The sequence below is a fragment of the Biomphalaria glabrata genome, chromosome 14 (genome assembly GCF_947242115.1).
Source record: "Biomphalaria glabrata chromosome 14, xgBioGlab47.1, whole genome shotgun sequence".
Taxonomy (NCBI): Eukaryota; Metazoa; Mollusca; class Gastropoda; family Planorbidae; genus Biomphalaria; species Biomphalaria glabrata.
The window spans coordinates 5,409,226-5,423,316 of NC_074724.1; the positions used below are offsets into that span (position 1 = coordinate 5,409,226).

The 14,091-nt window shown below is 33.7% G+C and overlaps 1 protein-coding gene across 1 annotated transcript in view; it reads left to right on the forward strand.

The window, feature by feature from the left end:
• The window catches only part of LOC106055278 (monocarboxylate transporter 9-like), a 20,120-nt gene continuing 6,029 nt past the window's right edge, over positions 1 to 14,091 (forward strand). The window contains exons 1-10 of the mRNA XM_056009481.1: positions 1 to 25; positions 1,109 to 1,456; positions 3,026 to 3,169; positions 4,278 to 4,421; positions 4,551 to 4,652; positions 8,170 to 8,324; positions 9,354 to 10,146; positions 11,608 to 11,730; positions 12,755 to 12,913; positions 13,926 to 14,051. Of these exons, the coding sequence (XP_055865456.1) occupies positions 1,246 to 1,456; positions 3,026 to 3,169; positions 4,278 to 4,421; positions 4,551 to 4,652; positions 8,170 to 8,324; positions 9,354 to 10,146; positions 11,608 to 11,730; positions 12,755 to 12,913; positions 13,926 to 14,051 (1,957 nt within the window). The 5' untranslated portion in view covers positions 1 to 25; positions 1,109 to 1,245. The remainder of the gene's footprint in view (positions 26 to 1,108; positions 1,457 to 3,025; positions 3,170 to 4,277; positions 4,422 to 4,550; positions 4,653 to 8,169; positions 8,325 to 9,353; positions 10,147 to 11,607; positions 11,731 to 12,754; positions 12,914 to 13,925; positions 14,052 to 14,091) is intronic.

The following is a 14,091-nucleotide window of genomic DNA, read 5'->3' on the forward strand; positions in this document are numbered from 1 at the left end:
GCATTGGCACTAGATCTAGCTCTAAGTATTTTTACATATTTTATTAACATTGTACTTTCTTAAGCTCTAGTGTCTACATTTGTTAATGAAGTATTATTTTTTTATTATCAACAATGTATAATGGAGATAATGTTATCAGTTATGCTACTAACATTAATATTAGTCCAATTTTAGGTCTATATAATAGTTAGATCTTTGATTTTCATAATTTAGGCCAACAACCATGAACTCTGAACTAAATCAGGTGGCCTTGACTGAACTAGACTCGACCACTGACCTACAAATTAAAATGAAAACTAACATTCGCTCTATCATTAAAAATATTTTAAACTTAAAAAAAAAATCGATCTATGTCCTAGATGATGCCTAGATCTATTTCTTAATCTAAGCAATTTAATTTAAAAAGCAATAAATTGGATTTATTTTAAACAGTTACATTTGTCCCTATATGCCCTAGTGCACGACTACGCAAAGATAATACATATATACTATATACAGGCCCTAGAAAATAGATATAGTTTAAGTTTAAGGTAGCTAGGCCTACTGACACGAATCTTTATAATATGCCTAATATGGTAATGGGTCTATCGAATTTAAATTATCAACGAAATTTGAATGGATATCTTAGCATTTCAATTGGGTTATAGGCCTATATCGGAGCGCTCGCCAAACGTCCTCATTGACTGTTTAGGCTGCCTGGTCGTACCGAATGTTCGCTGAATCGTTTAGTCGTCTCGGGTTCAAATCCTGCCCGCTGCCGTCTCCGGTGTACAGTAGGAGGTTTGCGCTATAATAGGATGTAGTAGATTATCTTCAACTATGAAGAAACATCAATAACATTTGAGCAAATGAGCAAGATTGATTGACGATTGACGCCATACTTATTAGCGCCATAGAAAAAAAAATCTAGATTTAATTCATAGTCTAAAAAGAAAAATTAACTCGGCTCACAATCGCGAGCTACAGAATATAGAATAGTGTAGTTCACATCCAGATAAAGATCTAATCTCAAATTTAGATTTTGTATAGGCCTAAATTAATTTAGATCAAATGTATACGTCATTGTGATAAACTGTAATATTAAATAATAATTAAATTTATTTTTCAGGTAAAATTTAAAAAAAAAGATAGCCTATCTAGATTCTAGATCTTAAAGAGTCCATTAATAAATTCTGGTTATGGTTGGAAAATGAAGCGTAACACTGACATAGACTACAATTGACAGAAAATCTGGCTTTGCTGGAAATGGATGTGAAAAGAATCGAAAAGCACGAAATTGTTAATGAAAATCAGATAAAGTTCAATCATAAAAGTAAAAAGCTTGGTGACGGTGACAGTAAAGATGTTTCAGGAATTACAGACTTTGACACCACAGTCGAAGAAGCAAGATCAACATTTTATGAAAAATATTCTCCAGCAGCACCAGACGGAGGTTGGGCTTGGGTTGTTTGTTTAGGTGAGCTCATGACTGTGTCATATATTATATAATTAATCATTAGTCATTTGTGTCATGACATGAGGGTAAATCAGTAAATGTGAGATAAGTCATGATAACTCTACACATTCATCACATTGCAATCACATAGTATAGTATAGTCAAAATATAGATCTATACAGTATACAGTATACTTCTATACAATAGTCAATATTAATATATTTTAGATCTAGACAGACCTTGCTTTAGACTTATGAGTCTTATCTTTAGATCTAGTCTAGACTCTCTAGATTTATTATTCATAGACTCTAATTTATGAATTAGATCTAGATATCATTTTCTTTGTCTGCCTGAATTATATAATATTTTCGATATGTTAATTATGATTTTAACTTTTTTTCTAATGAATGATTCAGGGTTTGTATGTAGAATCTAGCTTTGATAACTGGGTAATGTCAGTAATGTTGAATCTAGATCTCTAGCTAGTCATAATTTAGTAATTAGATCTAGATCTATATTCATTATATTGTTTCTAATATGAATATCTGTAAGTAAGTGTAAGATCTTCTTATATAATACAGACGTTACTTCAAAAAAGAAGATGATTACGTCCTACGCGTCATGCATTCAGTCTACAAGGTCAATGATTTATAAAGGAATCAACATCTACTCTACAGACTACAATTTTTTTTTGTTTCACAAGTTTCTTACAATTTCATGTCAGACAATGTTTCTCTGATCTTTTATATTCAAAGTGACTTGAACTTACTTGAAGCTTATCTGAATCTAATTATATTGTCTAGCAAATGGTTGAACATTTCTATATAACTGCTTTTTTAAACAGTGTTACATAAATGTTAAATTAAGCTTTGCATTAAAGGTATCTCACTTTCTTAGGCCCCTTACTAAAAGAGATGAAAAAACAAAAAACTACCTAGTTTTAAAGAGAAGACCTTGATTCCTTTATAAATCATTGACCTTGTAGACTGATGATCTTTAACACCTTCAGCCCATTAGACCAGGTGAAAGTGAAATTCAACTTTTTAAAGTGCAAATTAATAATTATTAAAATAATTTAGGTCATCATCATCACAGCTAAGACTGCGTGGCTTTGTGAAACACTGTACTCCTTAAATCTTTGGACTCGAAGACAAGCCTTATATCATCATCAAACTCCATTTGAGTGAGAGCCAGAGAGGCTCATGTGCTCCCAGACTCTGCAGGCTTTTTCGGACTCGTCCCATCAGTCAAATTGTTCCATTTCTATCATTAGGATTTTTGTCAGAGCATGATGGAAACTCAAAGGCTGTTCTGTATGTGTTGTTGGTATTGTTAGCCCTCTGTGGTGGGCCAAAGAATCAGCAACAGTTTGTCAGTCACTCCTATGTTAACAGGGTGCCATAGTGTTGGGTTATGCCTTGTGAGGCCATGATGACAGTGTCAATATGGGGGTGGGGGGCATAGTCCAGGGCTTTGCAAAGCCTGTAGTATAGGTTTTGAGTCAGTATGGTGTTTTGGTATCATAATTTAATTATATAAATAATAATACAAGATAAATGCTGTTAACTATCATATCATCATATTTTCAAGGTTCTTTTATTGTTAACTTCATACTGGATGGAACTATGTTTTCTTTTGGTATACTGATGTTGGCTTTACTTGATGACCTTGGCTATGACAAGTACATGACTGCTTGGATAGGCAGTGCACAAATGGGACTTTCTATGGCTATGGGTAAGTAAATCGCATACCTAATATGTAAAGTAGAATGTAACGAGTATCGGAGTATGCTACGGGGGATGGTAGCAGGCAGGATATGAACCTGGGACCATCAAGACATCCGAATAACAGTCCAGCACTTTTACCACATAACCAGGCAGCCACACATGAGTCATGCTTACATCTGTTTTAAAGAAAAAGCTATATGTTGCCATGTGTGAGAAAGAAATTTCTCCCTTTTTCTTATCTGTTAACAGTAAAGTTCCCTTTTCAGACCTTGTAGCAGGGCAGATGATGTTAAGGTAATTTGATTCTTTGACAATGGTCAATGAGCAGGGTGTCATGTGGCCAGCACAATCCCCAACTAAAGTCAGGTACCCATTAAAGTTGGGTGGACTCAGGAATGCCCTTAAAATCCCAAAACTAAAAATCCCAGTCTTCAACAAGATTCGAACCCAGGACCTCAAGTTTGAAATTCAAGCGCTTAATCACTTAGCCACCCCTCCACGATTTGTTAACAGTACATCAACATATAAGAAATTCTTCTTTTTACTCATTATCAATATTAATGGGTTTAAATAACCAGTCCTATATCTGACCTCCAGTAGTTCACAAATCAAGCATGTTACCAGGGGTATCAAAATTGGTACTGACATTACCATTCAATCCGGTCCACAAAATACATGTCACATGATAGGTATCCATTAATACTTATCCTTTTAATGTGTAAAGTTTGATAATGCATTGAAAAATGAATACATGGGTTTTATTTAACATCTTTTATTGTATTTCTGTAGGCTGGTAATCATCATGTTCAACCCCTTTACTACGGAAATAAAAATCAAAAGCAAACAATTTTTCAGTTAGTCTTTAATAATAGAGAATATTCTAAAAATCTTTTTGTGGGCTACTGAGTATTCGTCCTATTGGCCATAAAGCACCCCTGCAGTTCTACATACAGTTTTTCTTTCAAAAGGGGTTCTAGGGAGCTATAGTATCTTGATAAGCACCTTGATAAAAGTGTGCAGGTTAAGTAAGAAGTAAACATACCAATTGAAATAACTCGATACAGATAAAAAAACAAGTGAATATATTGACAATGATGATATTTCTTTACCACCAGGTCCTGTGATCAGTTTAATTCTACAGTATTTCTCTATACGTCAAGTAACAATGGTTGGAACTGTCATAGCCTCTACTGGGTTCATTACCAGTGCTTTCGCTCCAAATATTTATGTTCTTATTTTCACATACGGAGTTGTTGGTGGTTAAGTATATTTAGTTTACTTGAATATTCACTTGGAGTATTTTAAAAAATTACAAACATTAATTTTGTCTTTTTTTTCTCTCTTTCAATTGTTTAGACTTCACATGGTATTTTACTTTCTTTATTAAGGTGTTGGAATTGGAATGGTGTTCCTGCCAGCCATTATTGTAGTTGGTCTTTACTTCAACAAGAAGAGAGCTATAGCTACAGGAATAGCTACCAGTGGATCAGGTATTTTTCTAGATTCTCATATATGACTCATATAATCTCAGTGAGATGCTTAAAACTAGATTGCATCCACAAAAAGAAACTCATGCTGCACACTATTTCCCAGGATTTCAAACAGAAAACATCCCCGACTTCTATTAGTACTATTAAAACAAAAGTCACTTTGCATCAGACTTAAATCAGACACACTTTCCTCATTACTAAACTCCAACTAACTAATTTCAAACTTAAACATTCTCGCTTCCCATATCATCATCATCACTCCTTTGAGTTCCTCATGGAACATAGGGCCTCGACAAAAACACGCCACTCTCCACGGTCTCTTGCTAGCTTTTTGATGGTGTCCCAGCTCTTCCCGGTCTTCTCTGCTTCTTCAAGTACACTGCGTCGCCATGTTCTTTTTGGTCTTCCTCTGCGTCTTGTTCCCTGGGGGTTCCACTCTTAAGGCCTGCCTCGCTCTGTTGCTGGTACGTTTTCTAAGGGTGTGACCAATCCATCTCCACTTCCTCTCTAAGATCTGTACTTCTATATTTTTCTGTCCACTCATCTCCCACAGTTTGGTGTTTTCTACTTTGTCATACCAGTGTATTTTTTAGGATATTTCTCAGGCATCTGTTGATGAAGGTCTGTATTTTTTTTGTTGGTGCTTCAGTTGTTCTCCATGTTTCAGAACCATACAGTAGGACAGCCTTTACATTAGAGTTAAAGATTCTTAGTTTAGTCTTGTTTGAGATGTAAGGAGATTTCCAGGTTGGTTTTAGCTGTGTAAATGTCTGACGTGCTAGATTTATACAGCGTTTAATGTCTTCATCTGTTCCACCTGATATACTGACTACACTCCCAAGGTATATAAAATTTTCTACTTGGCCTATTGTCTGAGAATCCAATACTATGTCTCCACTTTGTTTATTGTTTACTTTAAGTACTTTAGTTTTTTGGTGGTTTATTTTGAGGCCTACTCTTTTTCCTACTTCACTTAAAGCTGTGACCTTTTCTTGCATATCCTGTAGTCTGTGTGATAATAGGGCTATGTCATCAGCGAATTCCAGATCTTCCAGCTTTTGTGTGAGAGTCCATTGGATTCCTTTCCCTGCGTTAGAGTAGGCTTCTTTTGTGACCCAATCCAGTACTAGAAGGAACAGGAGTGGTGAAAGAAGACATCCCTGTTTGACTCCTGTTGTGACTTGAAATTCCTCTGACAGCTTGCCACAGTGGGTTACTTGGCAGGTGAAACCATCATAAAGGTTCTTGATTATGGTTATTATTTTATTGGGGATCCCATAATGTCTCATTACAGTCCAGATAGATTCTCTGTCGACACTATCAAAAGCTTTTTCAAAGTCAACAAAAGTTGCATAGAGAGGAGATTGCCATTCGACACATTGTTCTACAATTATCCTGAGTGTAGCTATTTGGTCAGCACAAGATCTCCCTTTTCTGAATCCGGCCTGTTCTTCCCTTAGGTGTTCATCACATGCTCCCTTTATTCTGTTTAGTAGGATTCCGCTTCCCATATGATCATAGTTTACAATTCTTTTATTTATTCATCTATTTATAATGTTTTTATTTCACATGTTTTGGATGTTCCTTTAAAATTGAAGATCATTAATAATAATTATGATAATTTAATTTATAGATCACTGTTAACTCTTTCTCTCCGTAATTATTTACCACATTCTGGTGGAATCAATGCTGGTATCGTCAGTTAGGAGAGAAAAAGTTATTAAACAAAATGTAGGCTTAAGGCATAAACACAAGAGCTAAAATGACAAACTAATCTAAAAAAAGTTTTAAACAGATAGGTCTTAATGTTTTTCTTGAATGTGGTGAAGCATGTTGTCTGTCTGAGATCAATGGGGAGTGAGTTCCAAACCTTTGGTCCATGCACTTAAAAAGCAAACAGGCTGTAGCTTTTGAGCGAGAAATGTGGAACCACTAGAAGCTTTGAATGCTGGGCTCTCTGGTGTACATATGTTGTGATCAGTTCGCTAAGGTAGATACAGTGATGACAAAGTGTACAATGGTGACTGTTCCTTAAAAATTGATGATCATTACATGCTAGTTCAAACCATTGAGATAACAGTTTAGAGCGCATAATACACAACCACTATTTCTGTTCCGGTGACAAGATGTTTGTATATGCATTGGTGAAACACATGGTTGAACTTGAATTTGACTTGGTGTGGGTTTATTTAGAGTTGATGTATATTGTTATTTGTATTGCCTCTCTTTCAAACAGTAACACATGGGTTGGTTAAGCTTCACACTTAAATCCACAGAACAACAACACTATAGCCTAAACCCAAAAATAAAAAAAAAAATTAGAAATCAGTAATAAATACAAACACAACTGACAAGAAGGAAACAGAAGTTACTGAAAAAAGCTGAACTAAGACTGTCCTCTATATGCCACATTAAGTATATAACCTTTCTTAAAATATTCTCTCCTATTGGCTAGTCTGACCTATTTACAAGGTTTTGACCTTACATGTCCCAAAACTTCTCAGATATTTTTTCCTTAATGCAAAGTTAGAGTTTTTACAATGTGCATACCAAAGGGAAACGGGTTGATAATGCATTCCTTTATACTTTAAATCATGCCTACAAACATCTTGACTGATCCAAGACATATGGAAAGAAGGTGTTTTTAATTGTTTTTTATCAGCGTTCAGTGCTTTGCAAATTCATATTCTTATTGAAAACACTAAAACTATTAACAGGAGCCCACAAATAATGCTATGAGCCAATACATTTTTGACACAGAGGTTCAGGTAAACTACACAACATCTTATTTACTTATATTTACCACATGGGTGTCCCTAAGGGCAGTGACATCTCCACTATGGTACATTGTATACACTAAAGATTTTTCGTAACAAAGTTTACAGAAGACACAGCTCTCCTTACCCTGCTTTCAGTGACTTCAGACATAACTAATGACGTAAATCAGAGAAACATTGAGAAATACTGTAATGAAAATCTTTCAATAATAAATGTGAAGAAACATGATAAACAACTTAAGTAAGGAATATAAGGAAAACTGAATTGTTTCAGTAGCTGGAGAGAACATTGAAATAGTCCAGACTTTAAAATACTTTGGTTCTATCTTTGATGATGAATTAAATTTCAATGCAAACACAGAGTATATCACCAAATAAGAGCATCAAAGATTAAGACTAGTAAGGACAATGTCCCCATTTAGTGTTAGCAAAATGCATTGTTAATTCTTACCATTTTACCATCACAGAGAAAAACAGACATCATAGCTCTTTTGTTCCCTTGGCATTTAATTGTTAAATAAAAGCCAGTTTCACTTGTAATGTTACAGTAATACTGATATGAATGGACATTTCTTTTGATATCATTGTAACATTTTGTTATTTGTAATGCACAATCTTTTTGTAGCACACATTTCATCAAGGATAAGAAAGATATATTAATATTTTTATTATCAACGTATGTATTAATACTACTTGATGGAAGGATTGTGTTTGCATTGATTATTTTGTATTTTTTCCAGGTGTTGGGACTTTTGTGTATGCCTATGTTACGAACCTCTTACTAAATTACTTCAGTTGGCGGGGCACAGTGCTCATTCATGGTGGACTTATCTTGAATTGTCTGGTGTGTGCTATGTGTTTTAGGCCACTTTCATTAATGAAAAAAGTTTGGAGAGTAAGTAAGACTAATGAATATGTACATTTTAGTACTAATTAAAAACCACATCCGTGGGTAGATCTTTTACAATAACATGATTTCAAACCAGGAAAATATGCCTAGCATAAGTAATTAATTGTGGTGGCTTAAGAAGTAGAGTAGACTATTTCTCACTTCAGATCCTAGTGGAAACAAGAATTTAAGAATTTTAATTTTTTTTTACTCCAACAGATGTCTATATAGGAATATTCCTTGGAGCAATAGAGATGCTATTATATTCTTAGATTTCAATGATCATACTCTAAATATTAACTCTGCTTTCCTGCCATGGAGATAATTAAAAGTATAAATCAATAATTGTTACTTAGTCTGCAAAATGATACTGTCATAATTCACAATTTTATCTACTTCTGAATCAGGAAAAAAATTTAAAAATCATTGAGGTTTGATTTATTGCTTGTTCAGGTGGTACCATGACAAATTGAATTAAAAATAAATCACTGAACTAGACAATGTAAAGGGGTATTAGCAAGAATCCATGTTCTTTTTGGGTATTTAACATTCACAACTTGGCTTGATTTAAATCTCATTGTGTAGCTTATATTAGGAGTCAAATCCAAGTTAGGCAAGCAGTCTGTGACACTCTGCTATACATACCACATTTATAGTATATGAACAAGTTAAAAGAAGCTATATACAACCAGCTGAATCTTTGCATGTTTTAAGTTGTTTTTTTTTAATGCATTTTTTGGTAAAATAGACATAAATAGTATGTTTAAGAAAATAAATACATATTTAACCCTTAAAGTGCTGAGCTGCTTTACAATGAGTGCATACAAAATGGAATTACAATGCTGATGTTTAGACGCTAAAGTACCACACGCGTTTTAAGGGTTAAAAAAATCAAGGTCCTATTCAGTGACACAGAAGATGATTTTGAATAATAATAATAATAAAGCACAAAGTAAAACATGAGAAACAGAGCATTGTCTTTAATTTTATGTCATGTCACTTTTATTTCTGTCTATAATTTTTTTTTTTGAACAGTCTCAACAAGAGTGTAACACAATAGATGCAACAGCATGCTCTATCTCAAAACCACTTATAGATGAGAATTACTCTAACACTTGTAAAGATTTGTCCAACCGTAGCACTAAAACTGACCATGTCGGCACACTTACTAGTCCTTGTCACAACCATGATTCAGAGAACAAGGATGAGGGGCTGTCAGACAACCAGGATAAAATACTATCTGATCATTTGCAAAAGGAACTTACTGACCTGGGAGATAAAAAGCTTAAAGTTAAGGAACCTTGTGAACTAGGCATGGATGAATATGATGTGAGTGCCAGTACTTACCCAATAGATTCGGAGAGTAAAATGAAAGATCAACATATTGAATCTCGTATCCTCAACACTGTAAAACCAGATTCTTCTTTATTGAAACATATACATTCAGAAAACAAGGATGTCATATGCTTGCCTTTAGCTGACCACGCTTCAGCCAAGCGCTATCAGAGTTTAGACTACCTACAGCTGATAGGCAGCTGCTCTGAAGACAAATCTGTTGCAATGTTGCCTAAACATTGCGCTCAAAGTGAGCCAGAGTTGAATGGCCAGTTAGGTTTCTGTCAAGAAACATTCATGCCTCAGCCTGGTTTGAGAGACCTATCAACAACTATTACACATGAGACTGTTGGGGACTGTCATGAAGTTTGTCCTGGTTCGGCCAGTATTTCTAAGGCATTGACGAGGACACCAAACAGGAACTTATCACTTTTGAAACTGATGACCAACAAAGTATTTCTATTGTTACTCCTAACATTTTCTATGTGGACAGGTCTGTATATAGTGTTAATATTCTCAATCTAGACTGTGTTGATATCCTATAAGTTTACAAAGTTTACTACCTTATATGTATTTATTGTTTCTATACATATATATATATATATATACATATATATATATATATATATACATATATATATATATATATACATATATATATATATATCATATACATCAATGATTCTTCCACTTAGAGCTGATGAAAAAATACAAAAATTTAACCTGTTGTTACTTAATGTGCATGTGAAAAAATAAGCCCTGTTAACAAGAGATGAACTCTATTTTTCCAAAACAATATTTTTTCGCAGTTTTGTCCCAACATGTATTCATAAAGCCAACAAAGGAATGTTTAATAGTCCAAAATTATACTTCTTTTTTTAACACTGAATTACCCTCTTATTTTTTTTGGGCGCCTAATTTTCGTATTCTCCAGTTTGTATGTTTGATTTAGCTGTTTTCATGTCTTTCCACCTAACAATGTCTGGTCTTCGATTAAAAACTGATATAATACAATATTTTAGAATCTTTCTTCATTTCTAAAAGTATTATTGAAATAGTGTACACAATCAATGATGAAGTAAAGTATTGCTTTGATGATTTATAAGCTATGCTGTTATTTTTCTTTTAATGTTAACCTTTAAATGAATCATAGGTTACTTTGATAATAATTAATAATAATAATTATAGCTTTTATATAGCGCATAGGTTACTTTGATAATAATTAATAATAATAATTATAGCTTTTATATAGCGTATAGGTTACTTTGATAATAATTAATAATAATAATTATAGCTTTTATATAGCGCTACATTCATGTATATAGCATGCTCAAAGCGCTTTAGTCCAATCTCATTTATGGACCATTTGTTTTTAATTTTATATCCAAAATTCTTCAATATGTTTACATTTTATAGAACATGATTTTAAACACCTTTTTAAAAATTGATTTTGTATAGTGTAATTTTCTTGCTTATTATTATAGCATGCTCAGTGCACAATAGTCCAATGGGTATCAGGGTTTCTTTGCTGCCTTTAGGTGCTCAGCAATCACAACTTAGCTTGATTCAGGTTTCAAACTCCTTGATAGGTGGCCAAGTGGTTTAAGCCTCTCAGAAACACATCCCACTGATATGTTAATGTTTAAACTTTTTCCTTAAATAGGGTATAATTTTTAAAATAGAATTTCTAGTTTTTACTTGTCAAAATTATTTTGAAAACTGTACACTTACTATTATCTATCATTAATCATGTTCACAGCAATTAACTGACTTTGTTTTTCTTATAACTAAGTCTTTCAGCATGGGCTATATTTTTTTGTAAGTCAGACTGATATTCTCACTAGCATGAAGCCAATTGACCCAAATTTCATGATCATGTATTTGTTGTCCAGTATTACAATACAGTTTCAAATGCTTTAAAGTTGATTGATTTTATTGCACATCTCACCCACAGCACAATCTATCACACTGACCTATCTACCTGACTTGGCAGTGTCTCTTCACATTCAACAGTCAGATGCTGCATTTCTTATCTCTATCATTGGAATAGCTAATGTTTTGGGGCGTCTCTTAGCTGGTAAGATGCTTTTGTTTTTGCTTGCTACATGTTTCTGACCTTACTAAAGTGTTCAGTGCATTCCAAAAACTAGCACTGTTAATATTTTGCATGCTAATACTTTTATTGTATATCTTCTTTACTATATTTAAGACATTCTGAAGCAATAAAAAGCAATAAATACATAATACTATCATATATTGTTATGACACATTTTTTTAGATTGATTATTTGAAGCTTGCAAGTGGACAAAGATTTTACAGTCAGGACACATCTTACCTTAGACTGACAGTTTATACAAATTTTACCATAGACTGACAGTTTATACAAATCTTACCTTAGACTGACAGTTTATACAAATCTTACCTTAGACTGACAGTTTATACAAATCTTACCTTAGACTGACAGCTTATATAAATCTTACCTTAGACTGACAGTTTACACGCATCTTACCTTAGACTGACAGTTTATACAAATCTTACCTTAGACTGACAGTTTATACAAATCTTACCTTAGACTGACAGCTTATATAAATCTTACCTTAGACTGACAGTTTACACACATCTTACCTTAGACTGACAGTTTATACAAATCTTACCTTAGACTGACAGTTTATACAAATCTTATCTTAGACTGACAGCTTATATAAATCTTACCTTAGACTGACAGTTTACACACATCTTACCTTAGACTGACAGTTTACACACATCTTACCTTAGACTGACAGTTTTTATACAACTTACCTTAGACTGACAGTTTATACACATCTTAAATAAGCTTAGATGGACAGTTCTCTTACAAAACAAAGTAATAAAAAGAATTCAAAATATATTTTGAATCTTATTAAAAGTCCAGTAGCTATTTAACTGTCATTGTCCATTATTTGGATCCTGATTGTGACTAATTTCCTATAATACATTTATGAGAATTAGTTTTAGACAGTATTATTACAAGTAATTTAAATTAAAAATGGTACAGCTAATTTAAATATACTATTTTATAGTTATTGTTATCATCACTACTATCCCACTTTGTATGTTACCAGGTTTTGTGACAGATTGTTTCCATGTGCCAAGTGTTTGGCTGTATTTTGCTGCTCTGGCTCTGGCTTCTGGTATCAATCTAATCATCTCCTTCACCCCATTCTTATCTCACACATTGCCAGTGCTTCAGATGTGTTCTGCCATTTTTGGTTTGTGTATGGGTAAGTTTGTATATGTTCTTGATCAAGTTGGACCTTTTCAGAATGTTGATTGCTAATAAAGTTGATTTTTTGTTTTAATGCTTGACTACCATACAGTCATAGGTTTGAATTCTGACAGAGGCTGGAGTTTGAGGAATCAAAATATTTCTTGCAAAGTTTTAGAGAGTAAAGGCTTTCATCGCTGCTTTGTAGGCAGGTGCATTGCCATGGTGGAATCCTACCTATGAAATCTGTTAAAGAAAACTTTAAGCAGATATTTCTTGTAATACCAGTTAGCAGCCTCTGGTTTCTTGAGGTTTAGAAGCTCAGCAGAAATAATGCCTTTTTGGCTTTTGAAGCACTGGGCCTTAACCAAGTAAACCAGTCCCAAACATTGGGCTGTATCTTATTTCTTCAGGGTTGAAAATATAAGCTTTATCAAAGCCTTGAAATGTTTAAAACACTTAATTTTTAATTTAATTTTTTTTGTAATGAATATTAAGTCATGGACTTAATTAGAAAAATTAAAGTAAAGTTCCCCTTTCAGATGTTAAGGTCATCTGTTTCTTTGGCCAATGGTTAATGAGCAGAATGTCATGGGGCCAGCATATGACCAACTGCCTTTACTTTTCCCAACTAATGTCATGTACCCATTAGAGTTGGGTGGACTCAGGGGCACCCTAAAAATCCAGAAATTCGAAATCCCAGTCTTCACAGAGATTCTGCCCCAGGTTTGAAAGCCAAGTGCTTAACCACTCAACTTTAATTAATACAAAGTCATGGACTTAGTGAAGCATATGCTTTAAGCCTAATTAACATTTCTAAATTTCTTGGTCATGCTTTAAGCCTAATTAACATTTCTAAATTTCTTGGTCCATAAACAAATAAAAATCTGTTGAGTAATATAGATAAAGTTTGGCTGTCTGAGAATGCAATAAAAAAAAACAACTATTGACTAAAGCAAGTAATATCATTCCTAGTTTTATAAATTGTGAATCACTTCCATGAATGTTGACTTCTTTCTTTCTACCAGCTGTAGCTGTCTCCATGAGGACTATAGTACTAGCAGACCAACTGGGTATTGAAGCATTGACTGTTTCCTTTGGAGTTGTAGCAATGTTTCAAGGTGTGGCTTTTAGTCTGGACCCACCCATTGCAGGTAGATAATATTACACTATTAGCTTCATGGATAGAATGAC